The sequence below is a fragment of the Vulpes vulpes genome, chromosome 6 (genome assembly GCF_048418805.1).
Source record: "Vulpes vulpes isolate BD-2025 chromosome 6, VulVul3, whole genome shotgun sequence".
Taxonomy (NCBI): domain Eukaryota; kingdom Metazoa; phylum Chordata; class Mammalia; order Carnivora; family Canidae; genus Vulpes; species Vulpes vulpes.
In genome coordinates this window covers 98,933,483-98,952,355 of record NC_132785.1, presented here as the reverse complement: position 1 = coordinate 98,952,355, position 18,873 = coordinate 98,933,483, and the positions used below count along the sequence as shown (strand labels likewise).

Here is an 18,873-nt window from a genome sequence, read left to right as displayed (position 1 = left end):
TTTACTTAACTAGCAAATGACAGAACAAAGAATAGTTGGGGCTTATGAAAGAGGCAAAAAAACCTACAGGCGGCAGAAGACAGTTGTCATTCTAAGGAATAAGGCAATTAAGCAGAGTGGAAATTCGCTGTGCCCTCCTAACATTAGGGGCCTACTACAGAAAAGGCACGATGCTGAGCCATAGACCCTCTTCAAAGGCCTCTGTGAGGATTGCTAGATTGATGACCTAGGGAGATACTCTCAGCCTATATGCTGGCAGGAGGCTCCTACTATTCCCATGTTCCTGGAGTCCCAGGGGTCTCGGGGCAGGACCTGGCAGGGCAGAGATCTTGCTTTGGTTGTGAAAATGGATCTACTTTACTAAATGCCAGTGATAAAAGGAGGGGGAAGCCCTGCCTCCAACTCTAAAAGTCAGGGGGTCAGGAGGAGGAAAACGGTGCCAGGCTGACACCTCTACCTCCCCTCTCTGGTAGAGAAGGGGCCTGGAGCCTCCATGGTTTCTCTACCTTCTGTCTCTCCTAAGTTGACCATAGCAGCACCCTGACATCCAGCCTATTGATTATTTATGAGAACAATTGACTCTGTAAGGTCAGTTTAGCTCTCAGCAACCTGGGAATAGAGTAGTAAAAAAACAAAACGGTAACTTGTCAAAGGTGGTGACTAGCAACATGCAAACAGCATAGATCAGGCTTGGAGGTCATGGGAAAAGCAGAGTTGAGATGGCTAATAACAGGTCCGGTCTGGTTCACAATCCAGAAAGCTACAAGAGGACTAAGGCCCAGAAAAGTGAAGGAGGCCACAACGAGAATAAAGAGGTTCCTTCTCTAAAGAGTCAGGGTGGTGCCCCCAGATGCCTAACTCATCTTATTTTTTAAGTTTTTACAAAAGATTTTATTTATTTATTTATGAGAGACACACAGAGAAAGGCAGAGACAGGCAGAGGGAGAAGCAGGCTCCCTGCAGGACTCCATCCCAGGACCCCAGGATCACGACCTGAGCCAAAGGCAGATGCCTGACCACTCAGCCACCCAGGCATCCCACCTAACTCATTTTAAATGTTCAGTAAGTATGGGAAAAGTTGAATAAATTAATGAACGAAAGGACACATATCACTCTATCTCTCTGATGTGTCCAGTGGTAGAGACCTTGTCTTATTTTTACTTATATCCCCCCCAAGCACCTCTCATGGTGTTAATTAATAGTGACTCTGGTGTGCACACATCTTTAGCTGCCTATCAAACCAGAAAAAAGCAACCTGAAACTGTCTCCATAGAGAACAACATCATTGGAACTTTATCTGCCCGTAAGCATATATCCACCAAGAACTTCAATCAAAGCATTTTAACAATAAAAGTGTTATTTTACATTCAGAGAATTTTACCTATTCCAAGTCCCTTTATTTGTTTTATTTTCATTTAAAGTCTCACAACATGGGATCCCTGGGTGGCGCAGCGGTTTGGCGCCTGCCTTTGGCCCAGGGCGCAATCCTGGAGACCCGGGATCGAATCCCACGTCAGGCTCCCGGTGCATGGAGCCTGCTTCTCCCTCTGCCTGTGTCTCTGTCTCTCTCTCTCTCTCTCTCTGCGACTATCATAAATAAATAAAATAAAAAATAAAAAAAAATAAAGTCTCACAACAAATTTAGCAGCTGGAATTATTATGCCCATTTTACTAATTTAAAACCCAAGAGAAATTAAATTCATGCTCAGTATGTTAGAATCAGTTGTGCTCTTGACACTCTACCATTAAGTCTATTCAGTAGGTCCATGATAAAATTTAAATTGAAAAAATTCTTCATGGGTGCCTGGGTGACTCAGCAGTTGAGCATCTGCCTTCGGCTCAGGGTGTGATCCTGGAGTCCCAGGATCAAGTCCCACACTGGGCTCCCTGCATGGAGCCTGCTTCTCTCTCTGCCTGTTTCTTTGACTCTTTCTCTCTGTGTCTCTCATGAATAAATAAATAAAATCTTAAAAAAAAAAAAAAAGAAAAAGTTCTTCATGCTAATGTATATTTTTAATAATTCCTGGGAACAACATATAAAACTGGGAAAATTTTTAAAGTTATGATAATTTTGTGTATAATTACAGTGATGAAAATATCTTGATCCCCATTGAGATAGGTAAGTAGTAACAAATAGCCTACATTTGATGGTTGAGAGTCCCACCTTGTATTTTGAAATCAGTCCACTCCTGCTTTCTTTTTGTCCAAGTAATTGCTCAGCCCTTGTCATATATGATTCAAGTTCCTTCTGTGATTCCTCCACCCTCAGCCTAACATCCAAGTTTGGTGAAGCATCAGTTGAGTTTTTTAACACTGCAATTAATTTTACCATGTTGATCTGCAAAGACAAAAAAAAAAATTCTCAACACCTGGCCAAACTTTTTAATAAGTCATAAAATAATAAATATATTCTTTTAGTAGTAACTCTCATTTTCCCGCTAGACATAGAATATCCTATTTATTATATTAATATTTCTAATATAGTCTAAATTATTTAAAACACATATGTATAATACAAAAGTAATATTTTACAAAACATTTCCAACCTCCAAGGCAATCCCTCCCCCCACATCCCCCTCCTCCCACAAACCGCTCGGTTTTAAAGACTAATTCACTAAATAGGAAATATTAAAAAGAGACCTGAACTTTCTCTTTAGCTTCTTGAATCTTTGTCTGAAGCCCAACTGTGAGAACATGTTGCAAGGACTCCTGGCTCGAAATATTTTGCACATCCATTTGTAAGGTATCTTCGGTTCTAGAGACTAGCTCTTCGTACATAGAGCCTTTGGCAATAAGATGCTATTAAAACAAAATGAGGCCATAACAAATATTCTGAATATATGTTAAACATTATCCTTAATCTCATCAGGAAATCATAAAAAGTTAATTATTCATCCAAAATGAGGTAAACTTGTACTTTCAAAATATTATTTTAAAAATTCATCTTGGAGGTACCTGGGTGCCTCAGTCAGTTAAGTGTCTGCCTTCAATTCAGGTCATTATCTCAGTGTCTTGGATCTAGCCCTGCATCCGGCTCCCTGATCAGTGGGGAGTCTGCTCTCCCTTTTCCTCTGCCCCTCCCCCTCACTCATGTTTTCTCTCTCTCACTCTCATATAAATAAATAAAAATATTTTTAAAAATAATAAGATAAAAATTCATTTTGAAACTTTATATTAGTATAATCAGATTCTGAGAAACATAGTCTTGCGCAGATTATTCTGTATACAGTAAGTACTTCAATAAACTAAAGCCTAGAAGTAATTAATACAATGCCAATAGACAGAAAATAAGTTGAGAGGGTAGTAATAAACCTTAAAATGAAGTTGTTCTAGGTCAAATCAGTTGGAAGGAAATTCAATAAGTGTTACTGGAGAAAATGGCTATTGGAAAAGAAATCTTTTTGAACCATGCTTCTACAACATACTAAAAATAAATTTCAGATGGATCAGAAAGTTACATATAAAGTAGGAAACTGGGATCCCTGGGTGGCGCAGCGGTTTAGCGCCTGCCTTTGGCCCAGGGCGCGATCCTGGAGACCCAGGATTGAATCCCACGTCAGGCTCCTGGTGCATCGAGCCTGCTTCTCACTCTGCCTGTGTCTCTGCCTCTCTCTCTCTCTCTCTGTGTGACTATCATAAATTTAAAAAAAAAAAAAAAGTAGTTAACTACAAAACAGAAGAAATTATCCATGAAAACTGATCTACTCTCAGTTTTCATGGGTAGGAAGGGGGCTTTTTAGGGATAAGAGTAGGAACATAAATATAAAAATTTTCTATGTAAAATAAACAACTTAAAAGTCAACAACTTGGTAACAATACTTGCCACATAAATGAAAACGTGTCATGACTCAAAGAGCTTATAAATTCAATAAGAGAAGATCTAAGATCCCACAGAAAATTCAGAAAACACATGAACAGATAATTCACAGAAACAAATGGCTGATTAATACATAAAAAGATAGTTCAACTTTACATGTAATTAAATAACTACAAATTAAAATAATAACAAGGTGCCCCTTTGCAGTTATCAAATCAGCAAAAAAATTTTAATTACAATTTATTGTTGGTATGAGTATAATAAAATAGAAACTACATTGTTTGATATCAACTAAGTAAATGCTGATTTTATTTATCTTAGAGCAGTGGAATCACAGTGATGATGGGTAAGAAGAGAAGCTTTTTCTTTACAGTCTGTACCTTTCCATTCTTGAGTTTTTTATTTGAGCTTTTGTTATTTTTATAATTAAAAAAGAAAAAATTAAAATTATAAATGAATGTACTAATTGTAGAACATTTAAATGATGCACAGTTTTCTATGGATAAAAAAAGCAACTTTTAATTTATTTTTATTGATGTAAATTCAACTTGCCAACATATAGTACTTCATTAGTTTCAGATGTAGTTTTCAATCATTAATCAGTTGTGTCTAACACCCATTGCTCATCTCATCATGTGCCCTCCTTAATGTCCATCACCCAGTTACCCCATACCCCCTCCTCCCCTTCAGCATTCCTCAGTTTGTTCCCCAGAGTTAAGAGTCCCTCATGGTTTGTGTTTTTCTCTGATTTTTCCACATTCAGTCTCCTCCCCTTACCCTATGGTCCCTTGCACTATTTTTTATATTCGACATATCAGTGAAACCATATGATAATTGTCTTTCTCCAATTGACTTATTTCACTTAGCATAATACCCTTCAGCTTCATCCACATCAATGTAAATGGTAGGTATTCATACTTTTTGATGGCTGAGTAATATTCCATTGTGTGTGTGTGTGTGTGTGTGTGTGTGTGTGTGTGTGTGTGTTTTATCCATTCATCTGTCAAAAGACAACTTAGCTCCTTCCACACTTGGCTTCTAACCACAGTTTGGTTATTGTGGACATTGCTACTATCAACATTGGGGTGCAGATGCCCCTTCATTTCACTTCCTCTGTATCTTTGGGATAAATACCCAGTAGTGCACTTGCTGGGTCATAGAGTAGCTCTATTTTTAACTTCTTGAGGAAACTCCACACTATTTTCCAGAGTGGCTGCACTAGCTTGCATTCCCACCAACACTGTAAGAGGGCTCCCCTTTCTCCACATCCTCACCAACACTTGTTGTTTCCTGTCTTGTTAATTTTAGCCATTCTAATTGGTGTAAAGTAGTATCTCATTGTGGTTTTGATTTGTATTTCCCTGATGACAGGTGATGTGGAGCATGTTTTCATGTGTCTGTTGGCCATTTGCATGTCTTCTTTGGAGAAATGTCTGTCCATGTCTTCTACCCATTTCTTGACTGGATTGTTTGTTTTTTGGGTATTGAGTTTGATAAGTTATTTATAGATTTTTGGATACTAGCCCTTTATCTGATATGTCATTTGCAAATATTTTCTCCCATTCTGTACATTGCCTTTTGACCTTGTTGAGTGTTTCCTTTACTGTGCAGAAGGTTTTTATCTGGATGAAGTCCCAACGGTTCATTTTTGCTTTTGTTTCCTTTGTCTTTAAAGACACGTCTTTCAAGAAATTGCTGTGGCTAAGGTCAAAAAAATTGCTGCCTATGTTCTCCTCTAGGATTTTTGATAGATTCCTATCTCACATTTAGGTCTTTGATCCATTTTGAGTTTATCTTTGTGTATGGATTTAAGAGAATGGTCTAGTTTCATTCTTCTGCATGTGGCTGTCCAGTTTTCCCAACACCATTTATTGAAGAGATTGTCTTTTTTCCACTGGATATTCTTTTCTGCTTTGTCGAAGATGAGTTGATCATAAAGTTAAGGGCCCATTTCTGAGTTCTCTATTCTGTTCCATTGATCTATGTGTCTGCTTTGTGCCAGTACCATGATGTCTTGAGATCACAGCTTTGTAATATAGCTTGAAATCAGGCATTATGATGCCCCTGAGGAATAGCCAGGAATTGTCTGGCTATTTGGGGTCTTTTCTGGTTCCATACAGATGTTAGGATTATTTGTTCTAACCCTGTGAAAAATGTCACTGGTATTTTGATAGGGATTGAGTTGAATGTGTAGATTGCTCTGGGTAGCACAGACATTTTTTTTTTTTTTTTTTTTTTTAGCACAGACATTTTAACAATAGTTCTTCCAATCCATGAGCATGGGATGAATGCTTTTCCATCTCTTTATGCTTTCCCCAATTTTTTCATAGGTGTTCTGTAGTTCTTTTTTTTAAAAAAAAGGTTTTATTATTTATTCATGAGAGACACCGAGAAAGAGAGGCAGAGACACAGGCAGAGGGAGAAGTAGGCTTGCTGCAAGGAGCCCAATGTGGGACTCAATCTAGGATCCTGGGATCATGCCCTGAGTCAAAGGCAGATGCTCAACTGCTGAGCCACCCAGGCATCCCTATGTAGATTTTAGAGTACAGATCCTTTGCCTCTTTGGCTATGTTTATTCCTAGGTATCTTACAGTTTTTGGTGCAATTGTAAATGGAATCGATTCCTTAATTTCTCTTTCTTCAGTCTCATTGTTAGTGTATAGAAATGCAACTGATTTCTGCGTATTGATTTTGTATCCTGTCACATTGCTGAATTGCTATATGAGTTCTACCAACTTTGGGGTAGAGTCTTTTGGGTTTTCCACATATAGTATCATGTAATCAAAAAGCAACCATTTTATACTCAACATCACTCATCAGCAGGGAAATACAAATCAAAACTGTGATGAAATACCACGTCGCAACTGTCAGAATGGCTAAAATTAACAACACAGAAGACAGCAGGTGTTGGTGAGGTGTGGAGAAAGGGTAACCCTGTTGCACTGTTGGTGGGAATGCAAACTGGTGCAGCCACTCTGGAAAATAGTATGGAAGTTCCACAAAAAGCTGAAAATAGAATTTCCCTATGATCCAGCAATTGCACTACTAGGTATTTACCCAAAGGATACAAAAATACACAATTTGAAGGAGTACATGCACCCCGATGTTTATAGCAGTATTATCAACAATAGTCAAATTATGGGGCGAGCCCAAATGCCCATCAATTGATGAATGGACAGAAAAGATGTGGTGTATATATATGTGCAGATATAGATATATAATAGAATACTACTCAGTCATCAAAAAGAATGAAATCTTGCCATTTGCAACAATGTGGATGGAGCTAGAGTGTATTATAATAAGTGACATAAGTCAATCAGAGAAAGACAAATACATGATTATACTCATATGTGGACTTTCAGAAACAAAATGGATGACCATTTCAGAGGGAAAAAAAAGAGAGAGGACGGAAACATATTATGAAGACTCTTTACAGAGAACAAACACAACATTGATGGAAGAAGGTGGGTGGAGAATGGGCAAGATGGGTGATGGGTATTAGAGAGAGCACTTGTTACAATGAGCACTGGTATTAAATGTAAATGATGAACCACTGAACTCTACTCCTGAAACTAATATTGAACTGTATGTCAACTAACTAGAATTTAATTTTTTTTAAAAAGCAACTGTTTTAAAAACATTTTTAAAAAATCATATCACCTGTACTGCTCAGCAATTTGCATTTCTTACTTCACCATATATCTTGCTCTAATATAGATCTACTTAATTCCTTGTTAATATAAGTATATTTCAGTATGTTTATATTTTCACTGTTTTTTTTTAATTTTCACTGTTTATAAGAGGGATCATTGTTTTTGTTTTGAAATTCTTTAAGATATTGAATTTCTCATTCCTCATTTCTTTCATTAAAATAAATTCCAGATACAGCAAATAAATAAATATAAAAATAAGGTAAAAATAGAAATAAATAAAAGCACTGGCAGATGGCTCAGTTAAGTTTATATAATATTTTGAAAGCAATAAAAATACCATTCTTATATACCATGAGAATGCAAAATACTATATATACACCTTTCAGAAGTTTGGACTTAAAAGAAATACATAAATATTCCTTTATTCCAGGAACTTTCCATCTTGTTGTAATTTATGACATGCTCCATAAGTTTTATAGCTGAGCTGGAACTCAGTAAAAACCTCAATTGTAACTTCTTTCCCAGGAGAACTGAATGATATTAAAACAGACTCTTGCCTCATTGCTTTTCAATGAGTCGGATTGCCAAATAATAAAGACAGAAAGGTTTTAACAACATCCGTCACCCTCCCTAAATCAAGGAAGGAAGGAAAAGTAGCTTAATCAAAGGGTGAGCTTTCAAAGCATAGATTGTATAATCTCTTATGCCCACATTGCACTGACCTATCTGACATATCCTCACTGCCCCTGGAAACAAGAGAATATTTTAATCTCCATTCTGTAGTGGGGAATATTAGTTCAAGAACTGAGACTCATAAGGTTTTATTAATGGTCTCCTAATCTATCCTCAGTCTTCAAGCAAAATCTCAGCAAATGATCCAGGGATGACACTTCATGCAATTTTTAAACCTCTAAACAAAGAAAATCAAGCAGTAGTCCTACTACATCTTTTTATGATCTTATTTATTATTTATTTAGAAATAGAGAGAGTGTGCAGGGGGAGGGGCAGAGGGAGGGAGAATCTCAAGCAGACTTCCCACTGAGTGCAGAGCCTGACACGGGGCTCAATCCCAGGACTCTGAGATCATGATCTGAGACAAAATCAAGAGTCAGACACTCAACAGACTGTGCCACAGGTGTCTCCTATTACTATTTACTTTAAAATCTTATATTTATCTTAATGCATAAGTGTACAACTAAGAAATACATCCTTTTAATACTTTTACACTCATACCTGCAAAGATTCTTCCACTGAGGCATCTACACCCTCTTGACGTCTCAGAATGTCCAAAAGAGATTTGGTTTCTGCCTCCCAGATTTCCATTTGTCCGATGAGTTTTTCAACCTCTTCAGCCACTTTGAGTTGCCCTGTGAATTCATTTTCTTTCTCACGTTCTTCCCCAGCCTGTTACAACATTCAAAATTATCACTAAGAAGATGGCAACAGTCACAGTATAAAATAAGTTTCAGTTAAAAAAAAAAAGTTAAATCTTTTTTCCTGAATATTGCCAATTCAACATAGTAACTTAAAACCTAGTTTTTGAACAATGATAATAGCACTTTATGATCATATTTATCACCTTAAAAAAGTAAAACATTTGTTCACAGATATTTTCTTAATGAGGGCATCATTCCGATCATTTAGTTACTCTCATCTCCATTTCATAGATAAAAAGATTAAAGGTTAGAAAATTAGGGTAATGACTTTATAGCTATTTCTAAAACTCATATGCAATTTAATTAAATATAACTCTGAGCAACAGCAGTTGCGAAACATCACTAAGAGACTCAGAATCCAGTTTCAACACAATTAAGCCTTTTCCTATTAATAATCCCTCAGTAACCCATAGGTTGTTATGCTACATCTTTACACTTTACACAATAGACACATTCTTAAAGTTGTTGTTAATCAGCTCATATCTTAAATGTATTAAAGGAATATAGTATTCTGCATTATTACATTCTTATATTCTAAAAGCATATTGGACAACTTAAGATCTTTCAAGATTTTTCTCTGATCAGGTCTCCTTATGGTGGGAAACACTGGCACTCCATCACAGCAACTGGCTAAAGCCAGTGAAAAGTTATATAAAGTGAAGTTGGATTCATTATTATTCAGAAGAAGGCACATTTCCCAAATCACAGGCATTATATCTTACATGTGTATGATTTTTTTGGTTCCATAGTCTTCTCTATAATCTAAAGCCATCCTCCAAATTATCCAACAAAACAAGAAATAAAAACTATATTGTCCCCCACTGTAGAGAAAGGAAGCAAGACACAGGCCAGAGGCTAGACCAAAGCTGGACAATCCCTGAGCACAAGTCAAAAGTCATCTGAAGAAAACATCAACTTTGTTTCCACAGCTAAGAAGTCCTGACTGCTTCTGCATGTCTGTGAAACTCCTCAGCAAGTGAGAGACACAGACTTGAATCCTGAAGACTCCTTCGTGAAGGCATCCACTAAAGCATTCTAGTGGAAAATGACCATACTATGAATGTTATCCAATAATTACATTTACCATTGTTTCAACAATATGGTTTTATCAAAAGAAAAATAGCCAAGTTGGGGCCCCTAAGTGGTTCAGTTGGTTAAGAATCTGACTCTTGATTTCAGCTCAGGTTTTTTTTTTAAGATTTTATTTATTTATTCATGAGAGACACAGAGAGAGAGAGGGGTAGAGATACAGACAGAAGGAGAAGCAGGCTCTATGCAGGGAGCCTCATGTGGGACTTGATCCCAGGACTCCAGAATCACACCCTGTACTGAAGGCAGGCGCTAAACCGCTGAGCCACCCAGGGATACCTCAGCTCAGGTCTTGATCTTAGGATCATGAGTTCAAGCCCCTTATTGGGCTCCATGCTGGGTGTGGAATGTACTCAAAAAATTTTTTTCAGGGGCATCCAGGTGGCTCAGTCAGTTAAATATCTGCCTTTGGCTCAGGTCATGATCCCAGGGTCCTGTGATGAAGCCCCACATTGGGCTTCTTGCTCAGTGGGGAGTCTGCTTCTTCCTCTCCCTTTGCTCCTGCCCCTGCTTATGCTCTCTCTCTCTCACTCTATCAAATAAATAAATAAAATCTTTAAAAAATTTTTTAATAGCCCAGCTATTTCTATAGACAAATAAAATACATAAAGTATGACTATTTTACCTTTATATTCTCATTATGATTTTCAGGAAGTTCTATGGACATATCTGTTGAAAAATCAACAGTTGGTTTTTCTTCTTTAGATAGCTGAGTATTTTCATAATTGTCAAAATTGGGCTGATCCTGTTTTTTTATAAGTGGCAGGTTCATGTCCTATAAAAAAAGTCAAATATTTAAAGCCCATATTTTTTAATGTAAAGATATATTATTATCAACAATTGGACATAATATATTCAATATATTTCTGGGATTTATCACTTAGTAACAACATTATAAAGTATGAGCACTTCCCATAAAATACCTCAGTTTCAAATTATTATTAAGAAATAGAAAATTTTAATGAAGTTCAAAAATTATTTATTAAAAGTCTGCTTTTTATAAATGTAAAAGCTATATAAAGCTCAGTGTATGTTCTCAAGGAGCTTGAAATCTGTAGGCAAAAAATGCTTATGTTGTTCTATAATAGCAAATGAATTTCAACTAGAAATGTCCACACAAAAACTTGTACAAAAATGTTCACAGCAGCATTATTCATAATAGTTAAGAGGGTGGAAAGAAGCCATTGTGCATCAAGTGATCACTGAATAAATAAAATGTTGGTTATCCATACAGTAGATTATTTGCCATAAAAAGAAATGAAATACTGAAACCTGCTACAACACAGAAAAACCTTGAAAACATGGGATCCCTGGGTGGTGCAGCGGTTTGGCGCCTGCCTTTGGCCCAGGGCGCGATCCTGGAGACCCGGGATCGAATCCCACATTGGGCTCCCGGTGCATGGAGCCTGCTTCTCCCTCTGCCTGTGTCTCTGCCTCTCTCTCTCTCTTTCTGTGACTATCATAAATAAATAAAATTTAAAAAAAAAAAAACCTTGAAAACATTACCCTAAGTTTAAAAAGACAAGAAATGAAAGACGAGATATTATATGATCCTATCTGTATGAAATATCTAGAATAGGCAAATCTACAGAGACATGAAATAGATTAGTGGCTACTGGGAAGGCTGGGAGAAAGTGGGAAGTGACTGCTAATGAGTACAGAGATTCTTTAGTAGGTGATAAAAGTGTTCTAAAATTAATGATGGTGATGGCTGCCCAACTCTGAATATACTAAACACCACTGAGTCACATACTTTATATGAGTGAACTGTATGGCATGGGAATTATATCTCAATGAAACTGTTACCAATAAACAAAAATAAAAAAACTTACAAGTTGGGTTTTTGTAATAAATTTTCTCCATCTTTTATTCAGCCTTCTCAGTTCTTTAGAAATGGAGGATCCAACTTCATCATTACTGACTTGAATTAAGAAATTTCCCACTTCATTTAAAGTAGTATGTTCTCTATTCCATTGCGATAGTGTCTCAAAGGGAACCTACACAACATATAAGCAACACATTTAATGACATAACGTCTTTCCATTACCTACAATAGATCTTTACCAAGGTTGATTCTCAGCAAAAATGAGTATGAGGTTTTTGCAGATATTCTAACCCTTCCCTTCCTTGTTGGACTAGTTCTTCATTCCTAATCACTAATTGGCAGGCATCAGCTGTCTGTCATCACTCCTGGTCCTGAACTTTTAGGAAGCATCTGATGTTCTTTCTAAGTGGCTAATGAACTTAGAGCAAAGGTTCTCAAGCATTTATTAGTTCATGGTGCCCTAAATGTCTCAGTAATTTTTTTATAGATTCCTTAGAACAGAAGATTCATCTTATGGGTCTCATTTTCAAGTGGGTCCAAACCACTTGGTAGTTTTTTGCTGCATGATATCCAACAGACTGATACAGTGTCTCCCTCAAAATTTAAATTATCTTGAAAGTCCTCTTTGGCAATTCAGAGTACCTGAGCACAGAGTTTGGGAACTGCAAGGCTTAATGTGTTATTTTTCTCAGTTATGTGAATTTTCATAAAAGATCTTTAATGGAAGGAGCTAAATAGTATTATGCTAAGCAAAATAAGTCAGGCAGAGAAAGACAAATACCATATGATTTCACTCATATGTGGAATTTAAGAAACAAAACAAATGAGCTAAGGGACAGAAAGAGAGAAACCAAGAAACAGACTCTTAACTATAGAGAACAAATTGATGGTGACCAGAGGGGGAGAGGGCCTGGGAGATGGGGGAAATAGGTGAGAGAGGTTAAGGAAGGCACTTGTCTTCATTAGCACTGGATGCTGTATGAAAGTGTTGAATGACTATATTGTACCAATGAAACTAATATTACACAGTATGTTAACCAACTAAAATTTAAATAAAAACTTAAAAAAAATATCTTAGAAGAAGTGTTGAAAGTCAAAGATTTGGATTGCTAGTATCACTATAGCTGACAGGAAGAATGACTCACTAATTCCTCAAGTATGCTCTTTGCATTCCTATACTTAACACAAATTTTACTTTCATATAAACAGCCCATTTTCAGCTGAGCACCTTTACCTTCTATTTGGAAAATGTTTAATCTGAGAGGCTGTCTATATCCATATGCAACAGAGGAAAACAAATGAAAAAAAGAAAAGCTACCTCAGAGAATAATCATAAAACCGATTTTTACATGACTAGCAAATGAAAACAATCATGAATTACACTGAAATTTCTTCCATGTCTCTCCACATAGGTCTGAGCTATTTTGCATTTTCTTCCTCTAGAAACTCAAGTAGATTTTAGAGCTGAAAGGTAGTCACCCAAATGGAAAAATAAAATTTAAAATATCAATTTATTTTATTACCTATCTATAAGCTATCAAATACTCCCAGTCTTTTATTTCTTTCCAAAGAACTTAGCAATATATCTTTCAAAAGCTATACTCTGTGTGTGTGCATGTGCATGTGTGTGTGTGTGTGTAAACCTGTGACCAGAAGAAAACTTCCTTTTGGCAATTATATTAGAAAGAAACTAAACTCATTTCAACACCTTGAAGAATTTTGCTACGAATCATGCTTACTGTTCCCTGGCCTCTCATTTTTGGATTGAAAATGAAGATCTCCAAACAAAATGAAAAAAAGAAAGTAAAATTGAGGAGGCACCAGTAGACTGAAAATGAAAATACCTCTTTCATCTGTTCCTTCTTTGTCTCCTCAAAACAAGCCTTGAGTAAGCGAAGATTTTCCACATAAGTAGCCCAACATGTCAGAACTTTTTGTAGAGTGGATTTCACATTATATATATTTTTTCTATACATACAAATGTTATGTTCCACCGCTGTATATTGTTCACTAATATCCTGATGTTGTCCAGCTATAATGGTGACAAAACAAGAAAGTAATCTCAGAAAACAGTTTATTATTAATAAAATACTGTTAAGAAAAATATTTGCGTATTAATTGACAGTGGTAAAATAAATATGTACTCCGACAATATTAAAAGTGAATGCAAGAATTTTCCAAACAAAACACATATGTAAAACCAATTTCTAGAACATTAAGGTATAAAGAGAGTGAAATGGAAAATGCTACTTTTAAGTGATTCCATCAAAAAATAACTGTATGGCTTTACCTAAATTTTTATGGATTTCTTCACATTTCTGAAAGGAAGATTCAAGTTGAGCTAGGAACTCTTTTTCTTCAATAAATTTCTGGGAGGGGAAAGGAAAAAATATATTGACAGTTTTACTATTAAAAATGAGCAAAGACATTTATATAAAGACATAAATATTGATGAAGCACTTAGGCACCAAAATTTCTTTACGGTTTTAATACTATATATTTGGGTAGAAAAGAAGAGCAGTTCATGGAGAAAGACAGTTAAGACCTAGGAGATAGAAATACAAGTATGAATACTATGTAGGTATGAGACCTGACAAAGATTATCTTACTGCAGTGATACGGTTCTACAGTGGTTTTCCTCCTGTGGGAAAAGGCAAGTTAAGTATAGAATTTTCAAAATCTCCTATTTCACACATTTATTAATATTGCATCATTTATATCAGTTTCTCTTACTTCTTATATTATTAATATTGAATAATTTTTATTAGCAATATTAGAGTATGTTGTAAATAGATACCATCCATCACACAAAAACATTTGAGAAACGACCAATAGTCAAATTATGTGTCCTATGCAAGCAAATTCTGCCTTGGAAAAAGAGAGTTAATTAAAAGCTCCTATTTATTTTACGCTTATTAGGCACTAATGGTATGATTATTTAAATGGAAAACTGAAAAATCAAAGAAAGAAAGATATTCAAAATCTAGTCTAATTTCAAATGATGCCTTCTATTCAGGAATGCACAGTGTTCATTTAAAAATTTTTTTTGTTTATTTAAGAGAGAATCAGATATAGCAAGAGAGAGCACGAGCAGGGAGGAGAAGCAGGCTCCTCGTCGAGCAGGCAGCCCAACATGGGACTCCATCATGACCTCAGCCAAAGGCAGATGGTTAACTGACTAAGCCACCCACGTGCCCCAGGAATGTAGTGTTTAAATCATTAATTGTGGGATCCCTGGGTGGCGCAGTGGTTTAGCGCCTGCCTTTGGCCCAGGGCCTGATCTTGGGGTCCTGGGATCGAGTCCCATGTTGGGCTCCCGGTGCATGGAGCCTGCTTCTCCCTCTGCCTGTGTCTCTGCCTCTCTCTCTCTCTTTGGGTGACTATCATAAATAAAAAATAAATAAATAAAAATCATTAATTGTAAATAAATCGCTCGCCATCTTGTTTTTCAATTTTGCACCGAAATCTTGGGATTTTTCTTTTTGGCCTCTCATTCCAAAGAGGGAAATAGAAAGAATGATAAGTCCTAACTGTAGAAATGACATTTCTAGGATGCTTTTGTTTTAATTTACAAATGAACATGTTTATATTTAAATCACTGCAACATTTTTTCCCTATAAATTGCAAGAGCTAAACCCTCTCTCCAAAAAAATGCCTCAAGACTAAAGGTACTGTCTTTCCCACTCCTACAACTTGAAAGGCTAAGACCAAATGTTCTAAAAAATATATTAATTTTTGAATGAAACTATGAATCTGAGTGGGAAAAAATATTAAACAAGACATCCAGTAAGTGAAAGTTGGAATTGTTAATGGAAATAACATTGAAACTTTTCCTAACTATTATGTTAATTAGCCTGGCTAATTGACTCTCTCCTGCTGAGATAAATAATGCTGTTTTCTCTTTCTTACTCCTCCCAAAGTCTGTTATTTGACTACCTGTAATTCTGTTCTCCAGGCAATTTTAAGCTAATGAAAGCTACCAAGAAAATTCATCTCAAAATCTGAAAAGGTGAAGGGAAATTGTGCCAAGGAAGAATGCAAACCCAGCTCCCAGACATGCAGAATACTTGTCTAAGACACAAAATAAAGCAGCTTACATGCCAGTCTTCCAGCAACAATTCCACAGATGCTTTGTTCCCATATTTGACGTTCCAAACATCCAATTTTAATTTCACTTCATCTATCAAACCAAGAACTGAGCACTTATAGTAATGAAATTCTAGACGTGGAATGAGTTTTTTCCCCGAAATGTTGTTGATTCTGGAAAATATTGCAGGTTTCAGAATTTAACTTAATAGTATTGTCCAAATGCAAGTAATCTGCTTGGCATTTCTAAAATATTGGGTCTTTGGCTTTTTATTTTAAACACATGGAACTCAGATGTATACTCAAATCTTCTTCTGGTTTTGTTTTGTTTTGTTTAAAGTAAGCTCTACAATACCCAATATGGGGGCTTGAACTCATGACCTTGAGATCAGGAGTCGCATGTTCTACCAAGTAGGCAGTCAGGTGCCCCAAATCCTTTTTTTTTAACAAAAAGTAAACAAACATTGTGGCTAAATATAAAATAACTATTTCTGAGATGGAAACATATAATACAACATTTTCTGGAGAAACTATTCCCCTACTGAAAAAAATCCTGCAATAAATGTTAATCTCCAAAATATTTTACTACATTTGTAAACTTTCATATAACTGAATGCAACTATAATTTCAAACATTTACATATTAAAACAGCTTTCATTATTAAGGCTAACACCCTCTTATTCTAATAAGTTACTTACAAATGATGAGAAAAGAGATGATGTGGACAACAGCAATTAAATAATCTCTATATTTATAGTATTTTGGAATTTACAAAGTGCTTTCAGATACCTCCTCCCACTTCACCCAGTATCCTTGTGAAACATGAACAGGGTGATAATCATTATCCTATATGTACAAATGAGGATACATGCTCATTTGTAAATGAGTAAGTAACTTCATCAAAATTCAGTACGGAGCTCGGACTCCATGTCCAGAACTTTTTCCCACCATCCATATCCTACCATCCAATAAAAGAGGAAGTATGGTTAGCATGTTATAATGTTACTGTTACATAAAATGTGAAGAAGGTACTATTAATCAAGATTTAAAGCATACTTGTCAGAAATTATCTAAAAATCTCTAATTTTCTCATCCCTATAGCTTCATGTTAGTGCTCAAACATGAATGGTATCAACAGTTGTGAAGTGGTAGCATTACAAACCGTCCTTTCATTTCCTCCAATTTCTTAGGTGGTACCAGTGGCAAATGTTCTTCATCTCTATTTTCAAATGTCAGAAGAGTATTCGAATTACAATCAAATTTATCCATCAGATTCTGAAAAGAAATTTAGCATGACATGAACCAGACTTCTTGCCAAACATTGTAATTGGGGATCTGTTAATCTCATTTGTTCTGGGCATGCACTGCATCTTTTTCCAAAAAAAAAAAAAAATCATAAAGCCCTTACTTTTTTCACAAAAACTTTGAAAATAAGTATTCATCAAAAATGCATTAAACTGGCTCATTTTACAGAGAGGCAGACTATAGTCTCTTTGGTAAAAGCATTATCAAAATCTTTTGTTTTTGGATTTCTTTTCCATTCGTTTGTGGGTTCACATGCTATAAATGTCACATATCAAATTCCATTTTAGTGAGAACCCAATCTCTCACATTGTAAACCATTCTCCTCCCTCTTCTTTGGTTGGGCTTTACAATTGCTTTAGAACTTACTAGATTCTACCTTATTGTTTCCACCTTGAACTGGCACAATGCCCATGAAGAAAGTAAAGGTATCTCTGGCTCCCAAAAATCTCCAAGGGAATCATTCCAAACCATCCTCAAATACCCACTCTATTTCCTTCCTTTCTCCCTAGGGCAAAGTGTTCCTCAAGAACAGTCCCTAACAAAGCATGGATTTTTTTCCATGTTTCTTTTTTCTTTTCCAACCTTGATTAAAGTCATTTTCTCTTGAATTAGAGCCATGGCTTCACAGTAATCCTGGGAAGCTGGCAAATCTTCATCTATAAGCCCCTCTATCTCCTGGAGCCAGGCTTCGATTTGATGCAGTGGTGAGGGCAAGGCATGATTCAGCTCTGTTTTCCACACATTAATCTGAAAAAACAAAAATATGTGCTTCAGTAGACACTCTTCTAAAGTTTACTTACTTCTTCAGGGGCACCTGGGTTGCTCAGTCGGTTGAGCATCTGACTCTTGGTTTTGGCTCAGGTCATCTCAGGGTCATGAGATCGAGCCCAGGGTCAGGCTCCTCACTCAGCAGAGTCTGCTTGGGATTCTCTCCCTCTCCTCCTGCACCCTGCCCCCAATAAATAAATAAAACCTTTCAACCTCTTACTACCTCAGCCTTCCCACCACTCCCTACAGGCACATGAGTCATACAAATGCCAACTACTTATTTCCCCAAACATTGACTGCATTCCCAAGGTGTTCACTCTTGCTGTCCCTTCCACCTGGATTTTTCCTCCACTAAGCACCATTAAAACTCACTCCCACAGTCATTTATTCATTCATTCACTCACTCAGTAAACATTTATTAAAAATCTGTTGTGTTAAGACCTGATAGAGATAAAAAGGCTTCTAGAATGGAGAAGGGACATGCAGTGGTTGCACACCACAGAGGACAGTGGAGCAGTTAGACACAAATTAGATGTATCCACATGTGAACACTGGGGCATTTTAAATATACGTGCCCAAAAATTTAAGAAATAGAAAATATATAACATCAATTTACACAACTTAAAAATACATGAGCATAAAAATATAATATGTATTTTGTAAGAACATACAAAAAAAAAAAAAAAAAGATACGCATTAACCACATCATGAGATTGGCCAAAGGAGAAAGGGAAATGGAAGGAGGGCATGGGTGTAGAAAGACATAAACACAAATTAAACAAGTGAATAAAAGTTAGAGCAGGGACTTGCCCAGACCCATGTGCCATGAAGGGAAGAGTAAGTTTAACACAACCCTCTACATCTGAGGGTCAGTCAGATAAATATAAAGAAAAC

At 36.3% G+C, this 18,873-nt stretch overlaps 1 protein-coding gene across 8 annotated transcripts in view; it reads right to left on the bottom strand.

The window, feature by feature from the left end:
- The window catches only part of SYNE2 (spectrin repeat containing nuclear envelope protein 2), a 321,249-nt gene that overhangs the window by 200,184 nt on the left and 102,192 nt on the right, over positions 1-18,873 (bottom strand). For all 8 annotated transcript variants that reach the window (XM_072762565.1, XM_072762566.1, XM_072762568.1 and 5 more), the window contains 10 exons: positions 17,794-17,958; positions 17,069-17,181; positions 15,918-16,080; positions 14,111-14,189; positions 13,665-13,852; positions 11,828-11,992; positions 10,621-10,770; positions 8,704-8,874; positions 2,641-2,799; positions 2,165-2,338 (listed from right to left, as the gene is read on the bottom strand). In XM_072762565.1, coding sequence (XP_072618666.1) covers positions 2,165-2,338; positions 2,641-2,799; positions 8,704-8,874; positions 10,621-10,770; positions 11,828-11,992; positions 13,665-13,852; positions 14,111-14,189; positions 15,918-16,080; positions 17,069-17,181; positions 17,794-17,958 — 1,527 coding nt within the window. The remainder of the gene's footprint in view (positions 1-2,164; positions 2,339-2,640; positions 2,800-8,703; positions 8,875-10,620; positions 10,771-11,827; positions 11,993-13,664; positions 13,853-14,110; positions 14,190-15,917; positions 16,081-17,068; positions 17,182-17,793; positions 17,959-18,873) is intronic.